Raw genomic sequence first — 24,996 nt, 5'->3', positions numbered from 1 at the left:
TTGCTTGAATGTAACAGTCATGTGCGGAGTTTCTTACAAAATACTGTTAATTGTAAAAAATGGACCCAGTCAGACAGATCTTCATCATGAAGCAATAATGATTACAACTGTCTAGTTTGGGGTGAACATGAAGACAGATCATTTTGTAGAGGCAATGGCCTTCAATAGACCCGGATTCTGTTTTGAATCGAACATATTTTTTTAAGTTTCATTGACGTCTTACTGCAGTTTGTATTTACGTCACCCCCTCCTTTTATTTATGTTCTTTATCTGAACATCAGTGACTGAAAGTCTCTAGCTTTTCCATAGAAACTCAAGGACTTCTGAGAATCTGTGTGTTTGACTTACCTGATGTCAGACATTGGATGTTATATTTAATTCAAAGTAAAAGTCACTTCTTGTACAGGGGATTGTTATTATTTCCATCCACAATCCACAGCTAACTGCCCAGTCTGAGTGCCGGTTTGATTCTGAACTGTGCTGACCTGTCCTGATTTTACCCTGCAAGGTGTGCCTGGCAAGACCTAACAATGAGGCACTGTGAAACATTAAAACAATCAAGTTAATCTGTGGGGAGAGCAGAGGTAGCATAATTTAAACATTTTTATCTAGTGTAACATTGTTCGGGCTCATTTTTGAAGTTATTCTAAACTACAGGTGTGAACTGTGAAGTGTTTACAAACCACAGAATTTCATATGTGTCGGCAGGAACTGCTGCACACACCCTGCAGGTCTTAGCTTGTGCTTGATGTAAAATCTTGTAAATTAAAAAAGGAATTTGGATATATGTAATGGCATTTTGCTTTAATTCTAATAAATTCTGTGTAAATTAAAACTTTCAGAGATCCACTTGGTGATCACAAAAACATTGCTGACATTTTATAATATATTATAATTACTATTATTTTTTTTTTTTACATTTCTGGACATTTTCTCCAACCTGACATCTGAAACATGTCAAGTGGCCCCAATTAGGCATTGCTTTTTTGTAAGGGGTCACAAGCAAAAAAGGTTGGGAAACACTGATTTAATCTTTATCATTATTTTGTATTTTATAGCTTTATCAACATAAGTCTTAATATTGATTAAAACTAACTAGTAACTATATCTGTAACATAAATGCAGAGGAGGATAAAGTACAATATTTCCCTCTGAAATCAGTGTTGTCAAAGTTTTAAGTAAAATTCAATGGAAATACTCATCTAAAGCACCTCAAAACTGAGCTTAGAAATGCAATGCAGCCTCCAAAATCATCATACAGTTGAATCAACACCTCTTTAACACCACATCAACAAAAACTGAACATTATAACCTTCACGAAAGGATGATTTGTCATATTAGGAACACCTGGCTTTGTCGAAGCTGTACTGACAGTCATGGAGCAGGTGACAGGGGGTGACACATCTAACCTTTCATCACCTTTCCCTGTCCTTAAGGGGGTGGGTGGCCCACTCAGCCAACCACCGGCCAAGGGCACTTTCAAACCAGAAATGAGACAGCAGCGCCACCGTGTGGACAGAGGAGCATCGAGTCGGACAGTGACACAGCAGGAGGCGGAGGGGGGCAGTACGCCAGACCGGATCCTTCATGAGGGAAGAGGCCAGGGACAGCCAGCCAGCCCCGGCTTCTCTTCTCTTCACTGATATTATTCTGTATTGCGAGCCCCGGAGCCCGAGCAGTGGGCTGCGCTAGTGTCCGTAGGATGTCCCGTCATGAAGGTAAGGATACACCTGAGCACAGAGGTATGAGCAAGTCAGGATTTGTGGTAAAAACGTTGACAGAGCACCTCCAGCTAACGTCAGTTAGCCGATAATTTCTTGTTTTGCAGCTCATCCTAGCTAGCGTTGGCTAGTGTTAGCAGCAACGTTGCAGTGTAAGTTAATTTCGTGAGTACGCATTCAGGCGACCGCAAAATATGTATCTGATATAACGGCCCTTGCAGTTGACGCCTATGTGTCAGAAAATGCATAACACTCACTGTTAGTTGACCAAAACAACGCTGACATATGAGCGGAAGAAGCTAGTTAACGTTAGCTAAGGGTGTTAGCTAGCCTTCAAGCTAACTGGTGATAGGTTATGTAGGTTAACGGTACCGAGCTGCGGAGCAAGGGGGAGTGCCGACAATAAGGAACATAAGACGGCAACGCATACCAGATGGCGTCGTGGGGTCTCAGCTTGTCATATCGTTAATGTTAATGTTAATGTTAATGTTAGCCAGTTTTAGCTTCCTTCCTGGTAAAAGTTGGCCTGTGGATTCGAATTTCGCAAGCTAACATCTAGCAAACCAACATTCACCTCGTCCTTGTGGCCAACCTTGTTGGCTTGAAGTTCGCTGTTAGTGTCAAATAAACGCCGGTTAACATTGTCACTGGATGTTTCAGCTCACCAACCGGTAGAAAGTTGAGTTAGTTAAGTCTACCACAGCTGTCTAGCTTGTCAGCTAACAGTTCAGCTAACAGTAGCTGGTTTATTTGTTAATTGGTTAGCCAACAGCGAAGGTTAGTCAGGCCGGGCGGCCTTTATTTTCCATGCCTGTGTTGTTGTCAACTTTGCTGTAAGTAATGATCAAGTTATTTATGTCTGAGAACCAAGACGAAGTGGTCATCATTGTTACTGTTATTAACGTTTCTGCAGAAGCTAGTCGGCAGCCGCCGCACAGCAGGATCCGGTTGGCACTGAGCTTGTACAGCTTGCAAGCTTTGAATGGAGATATGAGGAGTTTAAACAGCCTGGTGTCATGCAATACACCGAGGCTGCACGACTGTCCTAGTCAATCAAGAAATGTCTGAACTTGAAAACAGAGGCTCACATGTAACCTATAAGGAGAAAACCTTTAATACATAATGTTGGAATGAATGAATTTAGTGATGAGGATGGCTTTATGAAGGAGTTAGTTATTGAGAGTGTAGTTTTATGAAAAGGTGAAAGAAGCAGGCACTAGTTTATAAGTCTGTCACTTAAGAGTTACAGGATTGCTACAGGAGGCAGACACAGTAACGTACCTGTAATGTATGATATGGACAATATCCCTGTAATAAACATACAAGTAATCCTTAAAATGTTTATTGTGAAGGTATTTATTTTAAAGCATTTTTCGCCATTGCCATCTTATTGTGTTTCAATCAAATGGGAAAAATGACTTAGCAACACAGACAGCCAATCCTCATCACCCATATCCTAACACAACAACAGACGCTAAAATAAAGCCAGAACAAACTACAAAAAGTCCAGCAAAGGCAAACACTTGTGTAGATATTGCAATCCAGTATACCACCAAAGCACCACAAAAAGCATAAAATCATCATCTGTCACAGCCTAATATTACTGCATATAGATGTTGTCTTCTTAGGTTTGATTATGTTTTATAGTTGTTCATGTTATTATGTGCACCCCATGCATATTATACCTTTGAACTTTGATCCAGTTGTGATGGAATGGTCTAATACAAATTGTTGAGCAATCAACTCAAAATAAAAAAAACAGTACTTTGCATCATTTGTTTTGCCTTTAGCAAGCAGTTCAACCAGACTCTACATTCTTAAAATTAAAATCCCACTTTTCAGCACCATTTATTTTTGTTGATGTCATTGTATTTGCAAGCAAGTACTTGCCATTCTATTATAAAGAGTCTGTATAATAATGCATAATTCTTGAATAAGTATGTTTTGAAGTTTAAATTTTTAAAGGAAAGAAAAAGAATTACCAAAAGTGTCAATATTATTTATTATTTTCAGTGTAATTCATTAAATCAATTTAAGAATACATTTCTGAGTTAATGATTATCTTGAATTGGTTAAGGAAATCCCAGTTAGAATTTTATATGTAATGTTTAATAAGAACACAGAAGACATGATAAGTAGTTGCCAGGAATTTGTTTATCTGCTTTACATGTGTTAGATAAAATATTCCTCAAAATCTGAAATCATGAAACACAGTATTTTTGAATTAACTGTGCATAGCCTGTTAAATAAGCTGTATTGATCAAGTCAAATTAAGTTGACATAAATATTCAACATCTAACCTTTCCTTTCTCCTTTCTCTTCCCTTAGGCGTGAGCTGTGATGCATGTTTAAAAGGCAACTTCAGAGGTCGACGATACAAATGTTTAATTTGCTACGACTACGATCTGTGCGCATCATGCTATGAGAGCGGCGCAACTACAACCAGACACACCACAGAGCATCCCATGCAGTGTATATTAACCCGAGTCGACTTTGGTGAGTACAGTTGATATTCACATCGGCCTAATTAGAAGCAGAATATGAGTCATGTACTTTTTGTAATTTAGTATTTTGATGTTTGTTTGTGTGATGAAAAATATTTGGTAACACTTCTTCTTCACTATCTGGATAGGCAGATGATAACTAACTGACAACCTTTGCTGCATCATTACAGTACAGCTCTACAATTAACCACAAACCAAACACACAGTATCTTTTAACTGATTCTCTTCAGCACCTGAACATCAATTGGGAGTCAGACCTTATCAACACTGAACTGGGGGGTATGTGCGTGCATGCATATTCAAGTGGTGTGACAGGCAGTAGGCCAGTTGCAAGACTGTTGTTGCAGAATGGAAAACAGAATTGATAGTTAAATAAAGAAATGATTTAGAAGGTTTTCAAGTTCAGCACAATGATTTTTTTTCTTTTAAAATTTAAATATGCACTGCACATAGGTCAGTTGTAGTAATTTGTCATGTCATAATTAAGGTAAGCCCCTTATCCTTGCGGTCTTTGGAAACCTCCCTTCAGTGGCTTTAATAAGCCTGCACAAATAAAACTATTGCAGTTTAGGTTATCTTCTGCTGGCACCGGCTTTTGCTTTCTGACGGAAAGGCTGCTCCCAACTGGCTTAGCTGTGATTGATTTGACCCAGACAGTCTGAGGTGTGTTCGGAGTCTGTTCTTAGGCTCTGGGTTTGTTTTATCTATAGATAAATACAAAATGCAGAGGCAGTGATAATAAAAATATTACAATCCTAGTTAGTTTATCCTTACTGTAAATTCAGTTACTATCAATATTTAATCAGCTTGGCAGTAGGTTTGTTATTATCTCAGATTTACAATAATTGTGAGATAATGTTTTTGAGTGGACTTTTTCTCATGCTTCTGGATGATTGCTTCTTTTTATTTTTATTGTAATGCACTGGCACAGTGAAATATGTTTGTGTTCATCCTTTGACATATTGGAAATGCTGTTTTACAATGTGTACAAACTGCTGCCAAAAACACAACAGAAGGTGCAAGCTCGCACAGAATTCTTCCTTTTTGTAGTTGTGGTTTTGTATTTTCAGTTTGCTTGTTCCACGAACAGAACCAACTGTTGGTGGATCCCAGTATTTACACACACCTCAGTTTAATGGTTGAACTGAAAACATTTTATTGTTTTGAAGAAAAATGCTGCACTTTTGTGTTTAAATAATGTGTGTAATGATAGCTACGAAACCACAGAGAATTATCACCAGACTCTGTAAATCTGCTCAGATCTATGGTAATTTGTAAGAGACCAAATCTTAGAAATTACATTAAAATTAAAGATAACTATACTACTATGCAGAACAATATATAAAATAAATGTTACAGAGAATATAAAGATCTTTGTGCTCGTACTTTACCACTATTGAGGCAGGCAGATAAAAAGGTGTTCATAAAGAGCAATGCTTCTGTGTTTTATCTGGTCCTGAGGCTGTTGAGGATGAATTTCATTTTGTATTTCATTGCTTTCTGTTTGCTGAATTAAGGAAATATTTGTTTGACAAGATCCCATTGAGGAATCCTTATTTGTTTTGGTTGCCTGATGCTGATATGTTGAGTTGGTTTTTTAATGTGGAGATGTTGTTTGGTGAGATTTATAGAAGATGCTTAGCAGCTGAGACAGAGGACACTGTATCCAATATGATAACTGAATGATTTTATTTGTAGTTTTTTTTTAATTTATGGAAGTGTGCATTTTGATTTGTCATGTAGTCATCAAGGTTATGATTAAGTGTCTTGTAAGTCAATATGGGCAGGGCACTGGAGCTGCATGATGCTGAAATAAACAGTCAATCAATCAATCCATATATCCATCCATGCAGCGTTTTTGTATCTTTCAGATCCCAGCTTTTTAACAGTCTGCAAGTGTGATGCTTGTTTCAGTCTCACCATTGTCATCAACCTTGTTCCCTGCAGATAAACCCAGAGAGCCAGATGCTACACTGTAATGTAGCATTAGTTCTGGCTGTTGCCAGCCTACTTACAGGTGGTTGGTGAGGAAATGTTGAGTTATGAACTGTATCCTGTAATATGGCAAAGCTAAAAATACTGTAGTTAACTGGGAGGTGTCTCTCATTGACTAAAACTGTCTGAGTTGAACTAGATTAATAATACATCGTTTCCATATAGGCTTTAATACGACTTTATGTGTAGTTACATTCTGGTAATCTCTGACTTTTGAACCTTTAACCTTCTGTTAATGTCAAGCTCCCTTCACCAGCATCCACAGCTCTTGACCTCTTGGTTTTTTTTTTTTTTTTGTACATGGGTTTTTATCATGTGTCATTCTGTGGGAGGTTTGATGAAACTGTGGTTCTGTGTAGGAGAAACGCCGCAATCTCAACACCTGAAATGGACTTGGAGATAAAACATGTGTTTGTTGGTTCTCCTCCAGACCTGTACTACGGTGGAGAAGCATTCTCGGTGGAGCAGCCCCAAGCCTTCACATGTCCCTACTGTGGCAGGATGGGCTACACAGAGATCTCCCTGCAGGAGCACGTGGCTGCGGAGCACACAGAGACGTCCACAGAAGTGGTAAGTTGATGCTGAAGCCTCAGGTGCAACCACCAATGAAACCTTGACTAGATGGTTGCACAGATCACCTTGAAAAATGTACATTTGTGCTGGCTTTCCTCACGTCTCACAGTGTCTGAGAATGTTCCTCACAGTAGAGGAGCCTGTAGGTTGTAAAGGTATGGTGTCGTACATTTGCATCGTTTGTCTTACTTCACAATGTTACAGTCAAGGCCTAGTTTTGATCAGAGCTTCAGGCTGCAAGAAAAATCGAACTGCAAGTGATGTTAAGTAGACTGTGCAGCTCTATTTATAGATAATCACTGTTTTCTTCTGATGGCAAGAAAACACTGGTTTCAACTGTTGAGAAATACTAAGCTCAGCTGTCAGGTTTTTCCAATGCATGACTTTTATTTTAGATTTTTCATTTTGGTGTGATTCTCCTACCTTCTAGACAACAACTGATTTCCATTCATTTTAGGACCATACATTGTTAACTTACAGATTCCTCAAATTTGCTAGAGAGAGGCTCAAACCATTAAATTGATATGTGTTAGAGTGGCACAAGTAAATGCTGTTAAACAGAATGGACAAAAAGAATGTCCCTACTCTGAAATTAGTCTTCATTTTGAAATTGTTTTTGGTTAATTAAGGTATATTAATTCTACCACATTGTGACTAATAGTTTTACTAAATCTTTAGTTATTTAGTTGATTTAGTTACATTACTTTGAGAGCATGAAAGAATAAAGTGTTGATCTTCAATGTACCAAATACACTTTTTGCTAAAATATTATACACTGAGCTACTATGAGTGAAATGTTTTCATGCCTACTTCTGTGATCAGTCATTGCTCTCATTAGCTGACCTGAAGCTATGTAGGAAAGGTTTTGTGAGTGAGTATTCATGAGTCAAGACTGTCAGGGTAGCCAATTAATGTCCAAGACTCAGTGACTTAGTTAATGACTTGTCTCCCAGTACAGCAGACGAGCAGCAAGTGCCTTGTGAAAATCAGAATGTAGATTATGTTCACAGATATTATTTCTGCTATTATATAGTTTTTCACGTTATGCTAGTTTAGGATATGATAGTAAATAATTTTCCTTTGAATGGAAACACCTATTTTGGGTCAACACTGGAGATAGACTCAGCTAATTTCAACTTAAAGTCTTTTAAAAACAAGAACCTGGCAAAATCACGTGATGCTTTTCACAGTGTCTGTGCAACAACAGTACAGCTCATATGTCATTCTGTTTGGCAGCCGACTGTCAAATTTGTGATGGTGGAGCTTCCACCAATAAATTTACTTGCATGTCTTCATATTTGAACACAACATTTGTACAGTGGATATTTAGTCTCTAATCTCAGTGTTTGTTCAGGAGCATGCAGCACCAACTGGCTAATGATGAATGTGCAGTGAAGTGTGTTGATAATGGCATGTACACTCTCTCTTCCTGTCCACTCTAGATCTGCCCCATATGTGCAGCGCTGCCAGGTGGCGACCCGAACCATGTGACAGATGACTTTGCTGCTCATCTCACACTTGAACACAGAGCACCCAGAGACTTGATATCCTTTTCAAGTAGTAGTCCCACCTCCACATACAAGACCATAACCTGGCTGAAAAAAAGCCTGTTTGTTTTTCAGTCAGTTGTGTAAAGAGAAGCAGACATTTCAGGGCTTCTGTGTGGAAAACTATTCAGATATTGCTGCTTATGCTACAGGAAAGAATTGATGCAGCTTGTGTCATCCAGATTGCTTTGTCATTTTAAAGATCAGCACACCATGGGGACATCTGTTCACTGAAAGTGACATTTGTTGACATTTTGATAATAACATTAAAGCCTCCTGTGGTACTCTTCCAAATTACTATGGTGTCTGAACATAAGAGGTAAAATATAAAATATGTGCAGTAACAATGGATCAATATTGACATTCATACTTGCCAGGTTAAGTCATACTTGCCAGGTTAAGTCAATGGGACATTGGTCAGCTTCATCCAATTTCTTTGTCATTATGAATTTTTTCTCCACCATTAGTTGTATTTCTTCACTCACACTGCGCCAGTAATCCCTGGCTTCATGTGACCACACATTAAAATGTTTCCAGTGAGTTTTACAGAGATAGAGGACTGGTGTTGGATGGGTGCTTGGTAATGAAAGATACCCTTAGTTAAAGTACTGGAGTCATTATCTGGGGAGAACAAGCTGAATTAGTGCATCCCTAATGGTTTGCATTGTTTTCATCACCTGCCAACTGGCATGCCACAAGCACTGCAGTGAGGTGACGCACATTTATGCCAAATGCAGAAGTCAGTAACAGTTGGGGGCACAAAAGTAGTAATGTGCCAGCAAAAGAGAAAGACAGCAAACAATGTAAATAGTGCAGGCTTGAATGTTTTGCAATAACATGTGATTGCGTTTTAACCAAGATAGTTGGCAAAACAGCAATTCAAGCAGAGCAGGTTTCTACAAAAAAAGCATTTTTCAAGAAGGTGAAGGCAGTGAACATTGAAATGAATTATTTATCAAACTATGTGAGGGTTTTAAATGGCATTATCTGCTTTTGCCTTTAAGGAACCAGCATATGTACTATACTGACATACTATGTGAGTTGCACTCTGGGATACACTCAGATGACTGATGACAGCAGTCTATGTATAACTTATTTGAATACATGCTGTGGAGAAAACAAAAGATGCAAACATGTATTTAAATGAAACGCAGACAGAATGGGTGCGTCTTCAGCTCCACAAAATAGAGCCATAGCTTTTGTTTGTGGGCATTGTGTGTACGATTTCATGGTGACCTGACAGCACCATGCAAATATGTTAGCAGCTGGTTCAGAAGGCAGAAGGAAGAGAGCTTTTAGAGAAGTGGCAGTGAAGTCAATTAATAAATTTGCTGATAACAGAGAATTAATTGTTGACTGTTTTGATCACTTAATGATTTAAGTAATTTTACAAGCAAAAATTCAAAGTATTTCCTGGTTCCAGCTTCTCAAATGTGACAATGTTTTACAATATCTTAAGATAGATATCTTTGGGTTTTGGCTGTTGGTCGGACAAAATAAGCAAATTGAAGACCCTCTTGTGGGGCTAATGGTTCACAGTTTTCTTGACATTTTATTAATTAAATGTGTAATCAAAGAAGATAATGTGACTACATAAAATTATGAGCTATAGCACTACTCTTCATATATTCCTTAATGGCGAGCTTCACGATGAGTCCAGTGGGGTGCGGCACGTGAGGAGGATGTTTCACCCTGGGCGTGGGCTTGGGGGTCCGCGAGCCCGCAGGTCTAACATGCACTTCACCAGCAGCACCACAGGGGGGCTCTCCACCAGTCAGAGCTCCTCACAGAGCTCCAACTACAGCAGAGAGGCCATGGACCCCATAGCAGGTCAGTCACAACACACACACTCACTCACACACTCACTTGTACTTTCTTTGTGAGGACACTCATTGACATAATGCATTCCCTAGCCCCTTACCCTAACCTTAACCATCACAACTGAGTGCCTAACCCTAACCCTGACCCTAACCTTAACCTAAACCTAATTCTAACCATAACTCTAAAACCAAGTCTTAACACTCAAAATGTGATTTGAAGATGTCTCAAAAAGTGAGGACCGGCCAAAATGTCCTCACTTTCCCAAAATGTCCTCACTCTGTTAGTAAAATACTTTTTTTGGTCCTTACTATGTAGCAAGTACAAGTGTACACACACACACACACACACACACACTGTCAGGAAATGGAATGGTTGCACTGTGAACCCATGCTGACATGTATGATACAGACTCCACATAGTTTCAGCACAAGAAACTGTGGAGCTTGATGTAGGTCAGACAAAAAGACTATATCCTTGTTATCACTACAGCGAGTCATTAAACAATTATTTTTAAATTCAGTATCACTCAGCTGCAACTGCAGGAGGCCTGACAAACACAACACTAGTGCTCAGCAATAAGTCAGATGTGTGGCTCTCATAAAGAGCCTCATTTAATAAGTTGTCTCAATATAACTAGTTTCTCAGGCAGATTAATTACCTGCGGTACCATAGATATTACACATGCCTTATTAGTGTTTCAGTGTGCACTTAAATGTAGTCTGGATAATACACCCTGTGTAGGCAGAGTTGTTGCTGTGGCAATTTCTTGTTTATCCTGTTCCCAATTTTAATCCGGTTCGGTGCTTGGCATTCGCCATGTCAGCTCCAGCTGTGCCATAATGAGGGTCCCCGCTCAGTCTGCTTCACAAACAGGGCACCGGCCTCCTCTTGAATGACCTGTGACACCTGCTGGGGCCGTCGATCTGACCGGTCCAGTTTTAGCTTTAACACCCCACTGTCGGGGGTCTTCTCATGCTGTACATGTGTGTGTTGTGCTACAGTGCTGTACTTCTGATGGTGGATCAGAGGCTGCACAGCAGTTCTACTGGACTATTGCTCAGGTTTTAGTTCTGTGACACTGCAGCTCAGGAATGCTAGTTTTTAGGGGAAAACAATGTAGCCAATTTTATTAACTTATGTTCAATTGATAAAATAATTTGGGAAAATTATTGCATTAATTGAACTAGCATCAGTATTCATTTCATCAGAGCCTATTGTCTGGTTAACTGGTTTACAGCCTCACACCGTCCTGAAAACTGGTCCATCGCAACATTTCTGACATTAAATACGTCTCTTCTCCATCCTGTTCCTCCAGAGCTTCTGTCCCAGTTGTCAGGGGTGCGGCGTTCGGCGGGTGGCCAGCTCAGCTCGGGTCCGTCGGCCTCTCAGCTCCAACAGCTTCAGATGCAACTCCAGCTGGAGCGTCAGCAGGCCCAGGCGGCACGTCAGCAGTTGGAGACGGCCCGAAACGCCACCCGGGGCGGAGGCCGAGCCAATGCAATCCTCAATACCAATTCAGCTGCTGCGAACCCCAACCCCAGCGCCAACCACAATACCAATCCCAGTCCCAACCCGGGTCCACCGGAGTCTAACACACAGCATACTGCACACAGCTCCCAGTTTCTACTCAGCAGGTGGGACTGTCACTCTCATTTTTTGCATCTACTTGAAAGTCCTTCACCATGCAGAATCATGTATATGCAGAGTTAGGGCTACACATGAAAGCTCTTTTCTGATTTATCTGTTGAGGGGTGAAGGTTTCTGCGTTCATTATAAAGGTGACCTGTGGAGTTCGTTTGTAAACAATGTCCCTGTTAGACTCAGTGTGTAGTTGTTGTGTGTAGTTTTCTAACAGACATGTTGTGTGTGTTTCCTTACTCATTAAACATTTGTGAAGCTGTTTTTTGAACATTTTGAAATCTTTGTTTTAATCTCTGTTCACTTGCTGAGAGTCTTGTACTCGCCTGTCTTTCCTGACACATTGCTGTATTTCTTGGCACATCACTGCTACCTGTCATTCAGTGGGATCATGTGAAACAGTTGTGTGTTGCAACAACCACGTGTGCTCAAATACGACAAATAAAACGTGGATCTGCTCATAAAAAACATGACTTCACTGTTCCACAAATGTTTAAGGCGTGTATCTACAAGCAGGACTTTGTACCAATTTCGTAAACCAGCAGACATCTCCTGTCTAGCAGTAAAACTAATGAAATTAACAGTATTTATTGAATTCGCATTTTTCAATTAGGGAGAAGGTGTCGATGCATTTTTTGTCTTGAAATGTATCTGGAGGAGAACTTGAAACTGTTCTTTTTTTTTTTTTTTTTTTATATTCTCTATTGTTACCTTATTTGTCCTCTACCTGTCTTCATCCCAGCTTGAACATACTCCTCAGACCTTTGTCTCATTACTGTTCAATCTCTCTCCCGCAGGCTGAGCGAACCGCGGCTGTCTGAGGTGGAGCGGCAGGCATGCGAGGCCCAGTGGGCTGACAGGAGCTTGTTTGTGACGGAGCTGCTGCTGTCCACACTGCTGCCCGACGAGGACGCCTCAGCCTCTTCCTCCGAGGACGAGGACGACTGTCACGGTTCGTTGCGGAATTTCGCTGACTTCGAGGCCATGGGCTGTGTTGAGGTCATGACCTTGGACGTGGCACTGGAGAACCTCAACCTCAAGGAGACGACCCCGGCTACCAAGCCAACGAAAACGACGCCCAAAACAGCACCAACGAAGAAAGAGCCTCCCGCGCCGCCCCTTTGATGACATGGCCACTCCCTTCCCTCAAACCACCATTGTAACGGGCTGACTGCTGAGTCAGTCCAACTGCCAATGGATGACAAAAAGAGACTGCAGTTTTATTTTTTATTTTTTTGGCTTTGTTTTTTTTTTTGTTTTTGTTTTTTTTCAGTGATTGTCATTTCAGCTCTGTCGCTCCCCACTCAACCCCATGTTTATTAAGTTGTGTACATTGAATAAAAGTAGTGAGACGAGAGAATGTGAAAGCAAGCAAGCGTGATGGGTGCGTGAGAGAAAGAAAAATAACTATATAAATATATTATAGAAAAATCTATATGAAAATTGATAATCAATTCCACATAACCCGTGTTTCCTCTAGCAGATGAGCAAAGCGTAGTTAGCTGTTTAAGAGACAAACACGTCACACACTCACCCAGGGAGAGGAGGCAGACACAAACCTCTCCGGTAAAATCGCTGCTGTGTATTTATAGTTATTAATTAAAGAAGTGCTTGGATGGTTTACCACAACTTAAGCATGAGCTTAAATCACCATGTGCCCATTTTTAACTGCACAGTCACCAGATGGGGAGGTCATTCTCTTTTTGTTCAGACACCTGAGTAACTGTAAATTAAAGGTGCTGAGTGCCACATTACTGGCATTTCTCCACCACACACACACACACACACACACACACACACATACACACATACACACAAACAGACTGAGGACTGCATTTGGTTACATTCATGTCTTGTCTCAATCCCTCCCCCTTATGTGACATCAACTGTTTTGGGTCATGTGACCTTGCTTTATATCAACTGTGGGCACTTTGGTTTTGAATTGCATATCCAGTGTCCATTTGTGTACACTACAGATGCTCTACATAAAGGCGATACACAACTCGGAGGCAAACAGAGATGAAACAGTCTCTTCAGTGTGACCATTTTCAGGCCTTTTCTAACATTGAAGAAACACAACAACCCTGGTCTTCATATGGTTGTTTGTTTTTTGTTTTGTTTTTCTCTCTCTCTCTCTCTCTCTCTCTCTCTCTCTCTCTCTCTCTCTCTCTCTCTCTCTCTCTCTCTCTCTCTCTCTCTCTCTCTCTCTCTCTCTCTCTCTCTCTCTCTCTCTCTCTCTCTCTCTTTTTTATGGAAGACCAGATGCTACTTTCTCAAGCTTCCCGTGATTGAAATTAATCTTCTCTCCATTACTCTTGAATGCAAAGATTACTCATCATGTGACTTGAAGGAGAGAATCCTGCATTGCTCTTTCCATTAATTTCTCTAAGTCAAAAAAAAGATCTTTGTATGCCTCCACTGCTACCTGAAGAAATGCAATGTATGTTTTTGGCTCAGCAAACAAGCCAAATCACAGGGTAAACCTTTCAGTTTGGAGGACAATAAAAATGTTTTGGATGGAAATGAACTAACCCAATCCTGCTCTCTGGTTTGAGTTTTTACTTTCTTTCTGTTTTTCTTAGTTGCTAACTTCCTGGCGAGCATGTACAGCATATGGTAAAAATAAACACCTATCTTACAGGTCGAGTTCAATCAGTTAGTCTTGTCATCTCCTGATGCATGTCCACACTCACAGCAGCAGCGCAAGGTGAGATTAACCTACTCAAATAAGTACAGGTGATATTTAAGTGGACTAAAATTGAGGATGAGAGAAGACTTCAGAAGAGAACAAACATGCAGTATCTCACTTTGGCTTTAAAAGACTACACAGATTTAGTAGGTGACATTACTGACTCGCAATGTACACGGTTAAAAGACAGTATCAAAATCTTGTATCATTATTATTACTGATGTGTTAATGCAAAAGCAGGATTTTACAATTATAGCTGGTTGAGTTAATTTTAATTATTTTATGTAAGGCTTTAGGAATAGACTGATTGTTTAGTTTGTTTTAAATCAGAGAATTGTGAGAAATTACCCAGAGCCCCAAAGTGACACCTTCACAGCGATTGTTTTGCCAAACTAACAAGACAAACCCCAGCCTCGTCATCGATGTGATTGATCACATCCATCCTTTTTATATACCGCTTATCCAAAACCCGGTCGCCAGGCCGGGGTACACCCTGGACAGGTCGCCAGTCCATCGCAGGGGTGGAACCTTCTCAAATAACATATTTGTCATTTGACATATTTGGTATTTTGCATGAAAAATGACAAACGGAGTAAAAATAGCCATATGTTTGCCATCAGTCTGCCATAGCTGGGCCATGGAGACAGACCATGTAGGGCCAAAGAATCTCAGACATTGGCAGAAGGAGTCCACAATATGCCTGGAATTACAACATTGCTTTTGGGCATGTGAGTACATTGTTCACCTCTGGGAACAGTAAGTGTTACAAAGTAATTGAAAAGAACTTACTTGCTTTTTGGAGTTTAAAACCTTGGTGGTCTTCTTTTGAAGGGGATTTTCCCTGGTCTCTGGCACAAATCCTCTGTAAACTGGATCATGGGACAAGTGTCTCTCACTACCATACACACTGGCACAGGTGACCCTTTGTGAGAAGTTAAGCGCTTTTAGGAAGCATGTAGCCTAAACATAGCATTAAGTTAAGACTTTGCACAGCACTGAGCTGATTGTTTGTTTCGTGCCAAAAAAAGTGGCATAAACTATCACATTTAGATTTATTCAAACCTCAAGGGGGAAAAAGATTCAAAAAATATTTGTTGATGGTGATGCAAATAATACAGATTAGAATTTTCATATGAAGGGGGGTGTTATTGTGAAACCAAAGAACTTTTGATTTAGCAGAGCAGATACTTGCTGATGGACATAAATGTAACAGATTTGACTCTCAGTCTTCATTTTTTGAGCCAAAAAGCTTCTGACATCCGGATGATTAGATTTAAACTCAAGAAACCTGCTTTTAGCATCACACCTCCCGCTGAAGGTGGTGCGCCAGCTTCTCAGTGCAAGAGAGAAAATCTGTTTCAAATGGTTGTGAATGACACTTGATTATAATTACATTTGCTACATAGTGCAAATTACACCGAATGGTTTAAGTATAAAAATAGGTCAAAGAGGAGAGAGGAGGAAACTACTGTATCAATCTGCTGGAAAAACACGAGCTTCTCCACGTTGAACATTTTTACCAATTACTATGTTAAAGTGAGGCTGTATTTTAAAAGTCACTATAAACCTGGAGCCGGGGTTAAGTCTGAATCCTGATGAGACTTTCAATAGTTTGCAGGAGCCACACTTTATCACAGCTGAAGGACTTTCTGTTGTCCATTAAGATACAACTCAAGCACCACAAATAAGCAAATGGAGTTGAACAGATGTCCTTCACAGCATGAACAATGTCTCTGTTACTGCAACACTGCAAACCCTTGATTGCAGGGAAGTAATGGTTTCCATTTCATGTTGGTTAAACCAGTAACCAAGAGGAAATAGAAACCATTAATCCCACTGAATGTAAATGGTGTCAGTCACTTTGTACCAGCATCAAGCCGACATTTCTCAGCGTTACTGTAGAGACTTCTTAAATTAAAACCAGCACACACGGCCACAGAGCTGGGAACTTTATGTGTGATCTGTGCCAAGTCGCTGAATTATTTTCTGAGCTCAAAACCCTAAATAACAGTGGCCTGAAAAGATCTGGCAGATTCTTTCAGTCTTTAAAGAGGTTGGTAGCTGTAGGAAACCAAATGCATGTAAAGTGGAAGGAAATGAGCAGAGATACAACCACAACATGAAATGTTTTTGGGGGACGATATACAGATAAACAGCTTCCAAACCAAAACTGAAGTTGATGTCAGATGTCTGAAAAAACTATGTGTTCCTAAGCACATTTAAAGAATACCTTTATATTTCATTAATGAGACTGGTAGTTAAAAACAAAGGAAAAAATAAATAAATGAAAGTGTTAATAAAACAAATGAATGAAATAAGAAAGCATAGGTTAATATGCAGCAGCTGCCCAAGAAATATTGACTAATCAAGTGTCCAATTACTTTTGCACCCCAAAGATTTTGAGCACTATGTGGTAAAAGCTAAATTTCACACAATTTTCTTTATAATGATGCAAACCTACTGAAAGTAAAGCTGAGCCTTGGCCCTTTAACGTAGCATCCATCCCAAGCACAGAGCCTAAATAACAAAAAAAGCTTAACTGTCCAAATTGGTACAGCCTGGACTGTATTACTATATCATGTACGCTCGTATATACTTATACCTATATACCTGCCCCCGAACTCCAAAACCAGACATCCCCTGTACATGTGTGGAAAAAGCTCTGTAAGAAAAGTTCTGTAAGAAAAATCTCAGTTCAATAAAATCTGTGTTTTATCAGGATTTTATAAGAAGAACATCTTCAAGAATTTCTTAAAGACTGATTCTTTCTGAGACCAACTCCTCTCCTAACACCCCAACATGCCTAACTTGTACTTACTGTGCACTTTTGGTAATACTGCATATTATATCTTATCTTATATCTTGCTTTACCTGTACAGTCTGCATGTGTTCAAAGTATGTGATAAAACAATGAAAACTTGATCACATTCACACAAAAAGGAGAGGAACAAACTGTTTCTCGAGTTCCCAGCTGGCCGTAAGCATCTCATCTTAAACTCATACACATCCTTCCAAAAGCAAGACACAACTCAGTGGAGTTTAGGTATCCTTTGTAATTTTAATTCCCATAATTTAGTTTAAATGCAGACATTTTTATCACTAAACTCTTAAATAAAACATTACAGTACAATATATGCAAATCAGAAGAGCTTTAAGATTTCGTAGAAGCAGGCTACAGTTTCTTTTGATTTTTTATTCGTTTATTATTGTTTTTCTTTTACTTTTGAAGGACCGGACAGTTAAATAGCAGTAAACAGTAAAAAGACAACATAGAGCTGTAAAGCCTGCAGGCCAGCCAAGGAGCACATTCTATTACAAAACAGACCAGAAAACTAGAGACAGCACGCCACATCCAGATGAAGGTCTGAACTGATGCCCCTCTGCCTCTGTGAGGTGGTGCTTGTTCCACACAAACAGGAGAGGGCGCTATTACACCGGGGCAGGTGGAGCTACACGACCACAGAGTGACAGCAATGTAGTTGCACCTTCACAAGAAACAGCTTGTATTGCACATTCAGGGAGAAAGAAATGCAACATTCTGTTTCTCTAGTATTTCTCTACAAAAATGTTACAAAACAGTTATAATGCAGAAGAAGCACAGGAACTCCCTCAATGGCAATCACACCACACCACTGGTTGATTCATACTGATCAGTTGAAACGGACTGGTCTAAAATGCTGTCCCTCTCTACGGGGAGGGAAAGCGTCAGACCACGTCATCTAGTGGCTGCGTTCACGCCGAACCAAGCTGCCCACCCTTTAAAGGCCTTGACAACATTGTGCCCACGACTACACAATTTTCTGCAGGTTTTCAGGGGCGTTAACTTCTACGTAGCTGTGCTGCCTTAATATCTCATGTGCAGCCCCAGTTGTTTTTGAACAAACATGACGAGCCAAATCACAGTTTGAGACATTTGTCAAAGACACTTAACGCTGCCACCAGAGAGCGATTTTCACTTTCCCTCCCCATCTTGAGCAGTGCATCCCTTTTGGCCTATCAGGACTGAGAATGCATGGAAAAACAAGAAAAAATGACAGTGTGGGTTACAAAGGGGGACGGCAGAGCATGGTGATGATGTAGAGACCAGATATCTGAAGCGTGCTGGCTGACCTCTGAGCAACAAGCTTCCACCTGGCCACAGAAAGTTTCTTTCAGTTTTGTGAAAAAAGCTGAGATGTAATTAGTGGGGTTTTATGCCCATATTCTAAGAATGCGGTTTCAACGTCTGTTTTAGACATCAACAGATGAACTCCTTGTTATTTTAACCATGAAAAAAATAAAAGGTTATTATGTTAGCATTCAACAACAGCTGCTGACACGAGATTTTAACTACACCTCCGAGGCTGAGACTCGTGGGAGCTGCAGTTGTTTAACGTTAACATAGTTAACAGCTCTTTTATCCGGGTGCTATAAATGCTGTAAGATAAGATGTTCAAATGTTACTGTCTAGTACAGCAGCACATGCCCATTTATTTATACCAATAAAAACATTTTATCACTGACTTTTAATTGTGGCTATGTCTGAATGAGTCTTTCCATAGAGCCAGTGGGAGATTTTGCACTACTAGAAGTTTACAGTGACTGGTAAGTAAGAGACACTTACATTCAAACAAGGAAAAATTGCCAATTAAAGCAGCCCCCAGTGTAACACACAGCCTGGAAGAGTAAAAGGGTATGAGCTTCAAGAGTGGTCACCCGCCAAAACAAGGAAACAGATGTCCTCACAGTCCAGTTTTCTGTTCCTAAGTTTAAGATTTGCATTTCTCAACTACGCAGATTTTGTTTCTAGGTTTCGCCTTCAGTGAGCAGTTGTCCTGGTTTTAGCAAGATGCTGTCCTGCTCTCACAGCTCATGATCATGAAAGCAGTAGGGAAACAAAATTACAAAGTGTTTTCATTTAAAATTCAAAAATAAAAATGGTAATTTAAAAATCTGATCTACTGGCAACCGACACATCAATCTACATGTTAGAAGAACACACTGGGCTTAGAGGGAGTATGGCGCATGGCACCAGCAAGGCGGGACACCCCTGTAACAAGACCTTTTCTCATTATCACTTAACTAATCCCTGTTTACCAATTTCCCATCAACCCCACAGTGTGTCCTCCAAAGTGTCTGGAAGCTCACCCAGGTTAAAACTCAGATATGGTAGAAAAATATATAGTCTTGATGAAATTTCTCTAGTTATTCTCTTCATTACTGAATTGCACCCACACACGTAGTGTTAATGTTTTGTAGTAGCAGTGTAAAGTGACGGGGATCATGATTAGCACTACTACTCCAACAAAAACGAAAAACAGGTCATCGCGCACACACTTGCTCTTGCTCTCTCTCTCCCTCTAGACACTTCTGGTTATATATATATGTTTTTACTTGCACTTAAAAAGTCATGGTTAATAGTTTGTCTTTCATTGGCATCATTAGGCAACAGTTGTTTTTTTTTTTCAGATACTCTACAATATGGTTACGATGTAAACACCACAGTACTTAATTATTTTACTGTATCTGCACAAAGTAAAACACAATGTTACAAGGCAAGTGGCTAATTAAGCATAGATTTGTTCATGAGAAAAAAAAATGAAATTAGGAAACACACCACAAGAACAGAAAGAACTTGCAACACCTGGCATTGAGTTTTTTCAAATAAAAAAAGCTTCAGACTTTGTTCATCTACAGGTCAGACGACCCTGTTAAAAAGCTGGTGATGATCAGTACTATCCCCCCCGATACCATCTCATTCAAACATAATGATCCGAAGACAACAGTCCTGTGATATTTTATGACATGAGCAGCCTTAAAACCCCGACCAGGCTTTGATTCAGCCCTCAACTTGACTCTATGATATCTTACTAACCTTTAGCACTTAGATTGAAAACACAGTTGATCAACAGACTTAATGCGTCTACGCTTCAAACACCACCAGCCCATTTGGACGAGCTACAAGAGTGGCTGGGGTTGAATCCCCCTTTCCATCCACCTCTGTATAAGTGGCTGACTTATAATACAACAGTTTGACTTTTTCGTGTTTGATATGACACATAATTACTGTCTGACGCGACAAGGCTTTCACTTTTGGAGGCATCTCGAAAGACGTACCTCAGATTTGTCACATGACGGTTATGAGACTGAGGTTCAGGGCTACTGAAACAGATAAGACATGTAATCTGACCGACGAACAGGGCAGGAGGTCTGAAGTGACCCGAACGTGGACAGTTTAGAGGTCCATCATTGGCAGGGAGCCTTCAATATGAGGAAATGACTCCAGTAGCTGAGCTTTATGTATGAAAAAATAAAGGCATACAGATGCAGATATGTGAACCTTTTGTGGGCCCTTCTCAGTGTGTGTTTGTATCTGTTCAGTTTTAGTGTTTTTTGGCTTCTGCTGCACCTAAACCTCAATGTTCTGCTTTAAATTGGCATGCTGACATGGCGACGACACAGCTCACTTTGGCACGGTGCTGCTCTCAGAAAGAGCGACCTCCCTCGAATGTCGCCATCTGAAACCCACCGAAACGCCTCCTCTGTAACTAAAGAACTTTCTGTCAATACTGTTGAATTCACTGATGTGATGAAATCGAAAGGAATGAAATATCTCCAGTTTTTTTTCCTACTGATGACAGGTTTGATTCATTACTTTAAATTTAAACACCATTTTCCAATCAATATACTTCTGCCACCCGCCAAACAACAGCAGCCTGTTGTGTGTGTGTGTGTGTATAGTGTTTCTTTGTGTGTTTTCTCTACTGTGAGCCTCTGGGATGAAACACACTGTATATTATGACATCATGAAGAGGTGAACAGGTCTCCCCTACAACATTAAATACAAACCATGATCCCTCCCACCCCCTCCCCCCTCCCCCCCAAACTCTTTAAGGACAGTATTTACAGTACAAATTACAGTATAATACATCATTAAAAAATATGAGATCCATCTCTAAAAACATACAGGAGCTTTTGACAAAAATCAACTCTTTAGCAAATCAGGTTTCTATGGTATCATGTGGAAAATAAAAAAAAGCAGAGTGACAGTCCCACCACCGCTCTCTGAGGCGTCCTTTCCATTTGGCCCCAGTTGTACCTGGCTAGCATGTTAAAAGGGAGATGATGGATGGGTTGGTTGACCACACGCACATCTTTTCTTCTTCTTTTTTTAACTTTAAAGCAAGCTGCAATACAACAAATCACACTCAATCCAATACAACAATATGTACAGTTTTTTTTTCTGGCATTTTGGAATAATAACAATAATAATAATAATAATAATGATAAGAACTTGACCAACTATGCTACCTGGGATTGGAGGCAGAAAGATAAAGTTTTACTGCAAGCATGTTTGTCAGTTTAGGTTTGCAGAATTAACTGTTTTTTGATCATTTTTAGTCATGATTTTTTTTTTTTTTAATGAAGAGACAGAAAATGGCCACAACTGTTTCTCCATCAACCATAATTCTTGTTAAAAGTAATTGGAAATGTTACTATTATTGTCATATGTACAGCAGATTGAATGGTACGGTGAACACGTTGGTTACACACTTTCTTATGCACCCAAAAAAAGAGAATAAATAAAAACCGATCAGAAACTCAAATGAGTCAAAAAGATCTCTGGACTATGGAGCCAGGCAGCATGTGAACCAACCCTCCTCACATCCACAGTACAACCAAGTCCCTCTGTGAACCTCTGCAGCTCCCTCTCTCTCTTCTTCTCCTCCTCTTCGCCATCACCCTTGCCCTTTTCCTCTCTTCCTCAATTCCTTCTCCTTTATCTGAACCCCGACACTCGAGCTATGATTTTTACCCAAGTTTTCCCCTCTCTGTCTCTCTCTCTCTGACTCTCTCTTTCCCTCCCTGCTCTCCCTCCCAGCCACGTGCCCTCAGACGAAGGGCAGGATGCCGTAGACGAACAGGGCCATGACGGCTGCGCTGAACAGGCCGGCCACGGGCACCGTGACGAACCACGCCAGGAAGATGTTCCTGAAGAGGCGCCAGTCCACCGCTTTCTTGGAGCGAATCCAACCTACGGCCACGACCGAGCCCACCTGGAGGCCGCAGCCAGAGGGGAAGAAAACACAACAATCAGCAGCAGAAGTGTTTAAAAATGGTAAAGCCAAAGACACTGAAGAGCTGACGGTTGTCAAGGCTTTCTTCGTCTTCATGAGCAAATAATCATTTAATGTTCAGATAATGCCTGCTTGTTTTATCAGGAATCTGTTTCCCTGCCCAGTCTGTATGTTTAGCCACTGTTAGTCTAACTCTAACACACCTAAAAGCCGACAAGAACGGCTGATGATTTGACACGGTGACACAGTTTGTTTGTGGCCTCTGGCTTTAACACTGAGGGTGGTGGAAGAAGTGCTCAATTTCTTTACTTTTACTAAATATTAATATCACAGTATAAAAATACTCTATTACATGTAAAAGTCTCTACTCAAGTAAGAGTACAGATGTATTGCCAGCAAATATTCTCAAGTATCAAAAGTATTCCTACTACTCTTAAATACTCTACTCCAACTGCTTTTTGCAGAGTGTTATAATTAATTCTATATATGTTGTATCATTGGATGGTGATCACTGATGTATTCATGGGTAAACTTTGTGGTTGAAATGAAGTTATTTTAACACTCATGTATTCTTTTGTTGTCTCATCTATAAAAATGATCATATCTTACAAGATGATCACACATTTAGTAAAAAGTACAATATATCTCTTGGCTGAAAATCTAAACAGAAAACTAAAATATACAAATACCTGAACATTGTTCTCAAGTACAATACAGTACCTCAGTAAAAAGTACTTAATTACATTCCACTATTGATAATAGTTGATCTGACCAAAAAAGAAATACAGGCAGGGAAACAAAATATTAGCATCTGGACAGGAAAGTCTGTACACAACCTTCAGCTCTTCAAGACGTTAGTTAGAGCAAGCAGATTAAGATAGTTACTGCTACTTAAATTCAATTTCTGCATGTGGAAGTCTGAAATTGGCAGGTGTCATGTAAATATTTAATATTTCTCTCTTCAACGCTCAGAAAAATGGGCTAATTTTAGAGATTTTTAAAAAAGTTTTCTTAGATATCTGCGACTGTCAGACTTCCACTGATGCATTCTTCACTCACCTTTATGAAAGAAATCAAATCAGAATCCCACTGAGTGCAAATTAATTTTGGAGAAGACACACACGCACACAGCGCAGACACTTCAGTGGCATGTGCAGTGACTGGTTTCAGCTCTGTTGACACTGTGGGCAGGCGGGTGGGAATTAAACTGTGTTTGCCTGCTCTTATACGACCAGAGACACATGATACACCCTCTGTCACTAAATGTGGAAGGTTGGGTCGATAGAGATCTGTCATGTATTCCACAGGCCAGTCTTACTAAAGGCTACACTAGTGCTGGCCTACACAAAAACATCCTCTGGTGAGATTTTAGGCTGAAAGTCAAATTCTTCTCAGATTCTCCTACATTTGGATACTTGACATTGTTCTCAGAGCAGCCTTTGAAATCAGGGCCTGTGTGGAAGAACGTCTACACTTTGTGGCCATGATGTTTGTTTACAACCATTTATAGTATTTCAGGAATGCAGTGACAAAGCCTGAACTCAGCGTGACCTCGGTGTTTAGGCCCTTCAGAGCTTCTGAAACGAGTCACTGTGCATAATCACACCACAGCGCCCCACACATCACACGTCAGGGCTGGGCATCAATTCAGTTTAACCTCCACAGAAGAATAGAAAAAAAAAAAAAGAAAGAAAATGGTCAGTCTACACTGACTGAACTGAGACAAAACCAAATAGATGCCCATTGCTTCTCATTCTCACACACACACACACACACACACACACACACACACACACACACACTCACAGCCATCTGGGAAATGTTGACAGATGTTGTTGGCTACTTTCTGAAAACTTCTCTGTCACTTTTAACGATCAGGAAAAAAATGCCTTAAAATAAAAAGCTGTATTGCAAGTTCATTAATATCTGATTTTGGTCCAACAACATGTGTGGATCCCCCAGACACACACGCACACACACACACACACGCTCACTAAAATCAACCAAATCACCACCATGATTGTGTACCTCTAACCATCAGTAGATTTAGCATTTTGGCATAGCAGTTGATTATCCGAGGTTTTAGGGGAGAGAGGAGGGTGTTTGGAGGTGAGAAATAAACTAAGGTATGGATGGCGATGTTGATGTTTAGACAAATTGATCATCATGAATTAAAAACCAGTTTTGAGTCTTGTGCAGTTTCCCTTCAGCAGACCTGACATTTTCTTTAAGTATTCATCCAAATTAAAAACACATGGTTGTTTTTCCTTGAAGTTATTTACTAATATGTTTTCACTGATACAGTCATTATCCACACAAATCCAATCCCATGTTTATACTCCCCCAATACAGGCTACCTGAACAATTAAAGGAACAGTTCAATCTTTTCCTTTAAATATTTCTGCTTCCAGAATCAAACCTCTGTTCTATTGAAAAAGTGACTACAGACAA

General features: G+C 40.1%; 2 protein-coding genes across 7 annotated transcripts in view; one reads left to right on the top strand and one right to left on the bottom strand.

Moving 5' to 3' along the window:
- The first annotated feature begins 1,409 nt into the window (after positions 1–1,409).
- LOC139624389 (E3 ubiquitin-protein ligase KCMF1-like) lies at positions 1,410–14,335 on the top strand. The gene is made up of 7 exons (XM_071483472.1): positions 1,410–1,718; positions 4,050–4,217; positions 6,651–6,790; positions 8,236–8,337; positions 9,990–10,170; positions 11,477–11,795; positions 12,597–14,335. The coding sequence occupies exons 1-7, from the start codon at positions 1,703–1,705 to the stop codon at positions 12,922–12,924; spliced, it is 1,254 nt and encodes a 417-aa protein (XP_071339573.1). The 5' UTR covers positions 1,410–1,702; the 3' UTR covers positions 12,925–14,335.
- A 3,191-nt stretch (positions 14,336–17,526) lies between these two features.
- slc20a2 (solute carrier family 20 member 2) overlaps positions 17,527–24,996 on the bottom strand; it is a 45,855-nt gene continuing 38,385 nt past the window's right edge. For 5 of the 6 annotated variants that reach the window (XM_071483463.1, XM_071483464.1, XM_071483465.1 and 2 more), the window contains one exon: positions 17,527–22,524. In XM_071483463.1, coding sequence (XP_071339564.1) covers positions 22,360–22,524 — 165 coding nt within the window. In that variant the 3' untranslated portion in view covers positions 17,527–22,359. The remainder of the gene's footprint in view (positions 22,525–24,996) is intronic. The other variant, XR_011691652.1, reaches the window with a different exon arrangement.

This window comes from Trachinotus anak, unplaced genomic scaffold, assembly GCF_046630095.1.
Source record: "Trachinotus anak isolate AG129_WGS33_773 ecotype Australia unplaced genomic scaffold, CSIRO_AGI_Tana_v1 ptg000008l, whole genome shotgun sequence".
Classification (NCBI taxonomy): Eukaryota; Metazoa; Chordata; class Actinopteri; order Carangiformes; family Carangidae; genus Trachinotus; species Trachinotus anak.
Note: the sequence above shows the minus strand (reverse complement) of the source record. Positions and strands in the feature narration are given on the sequence as shown.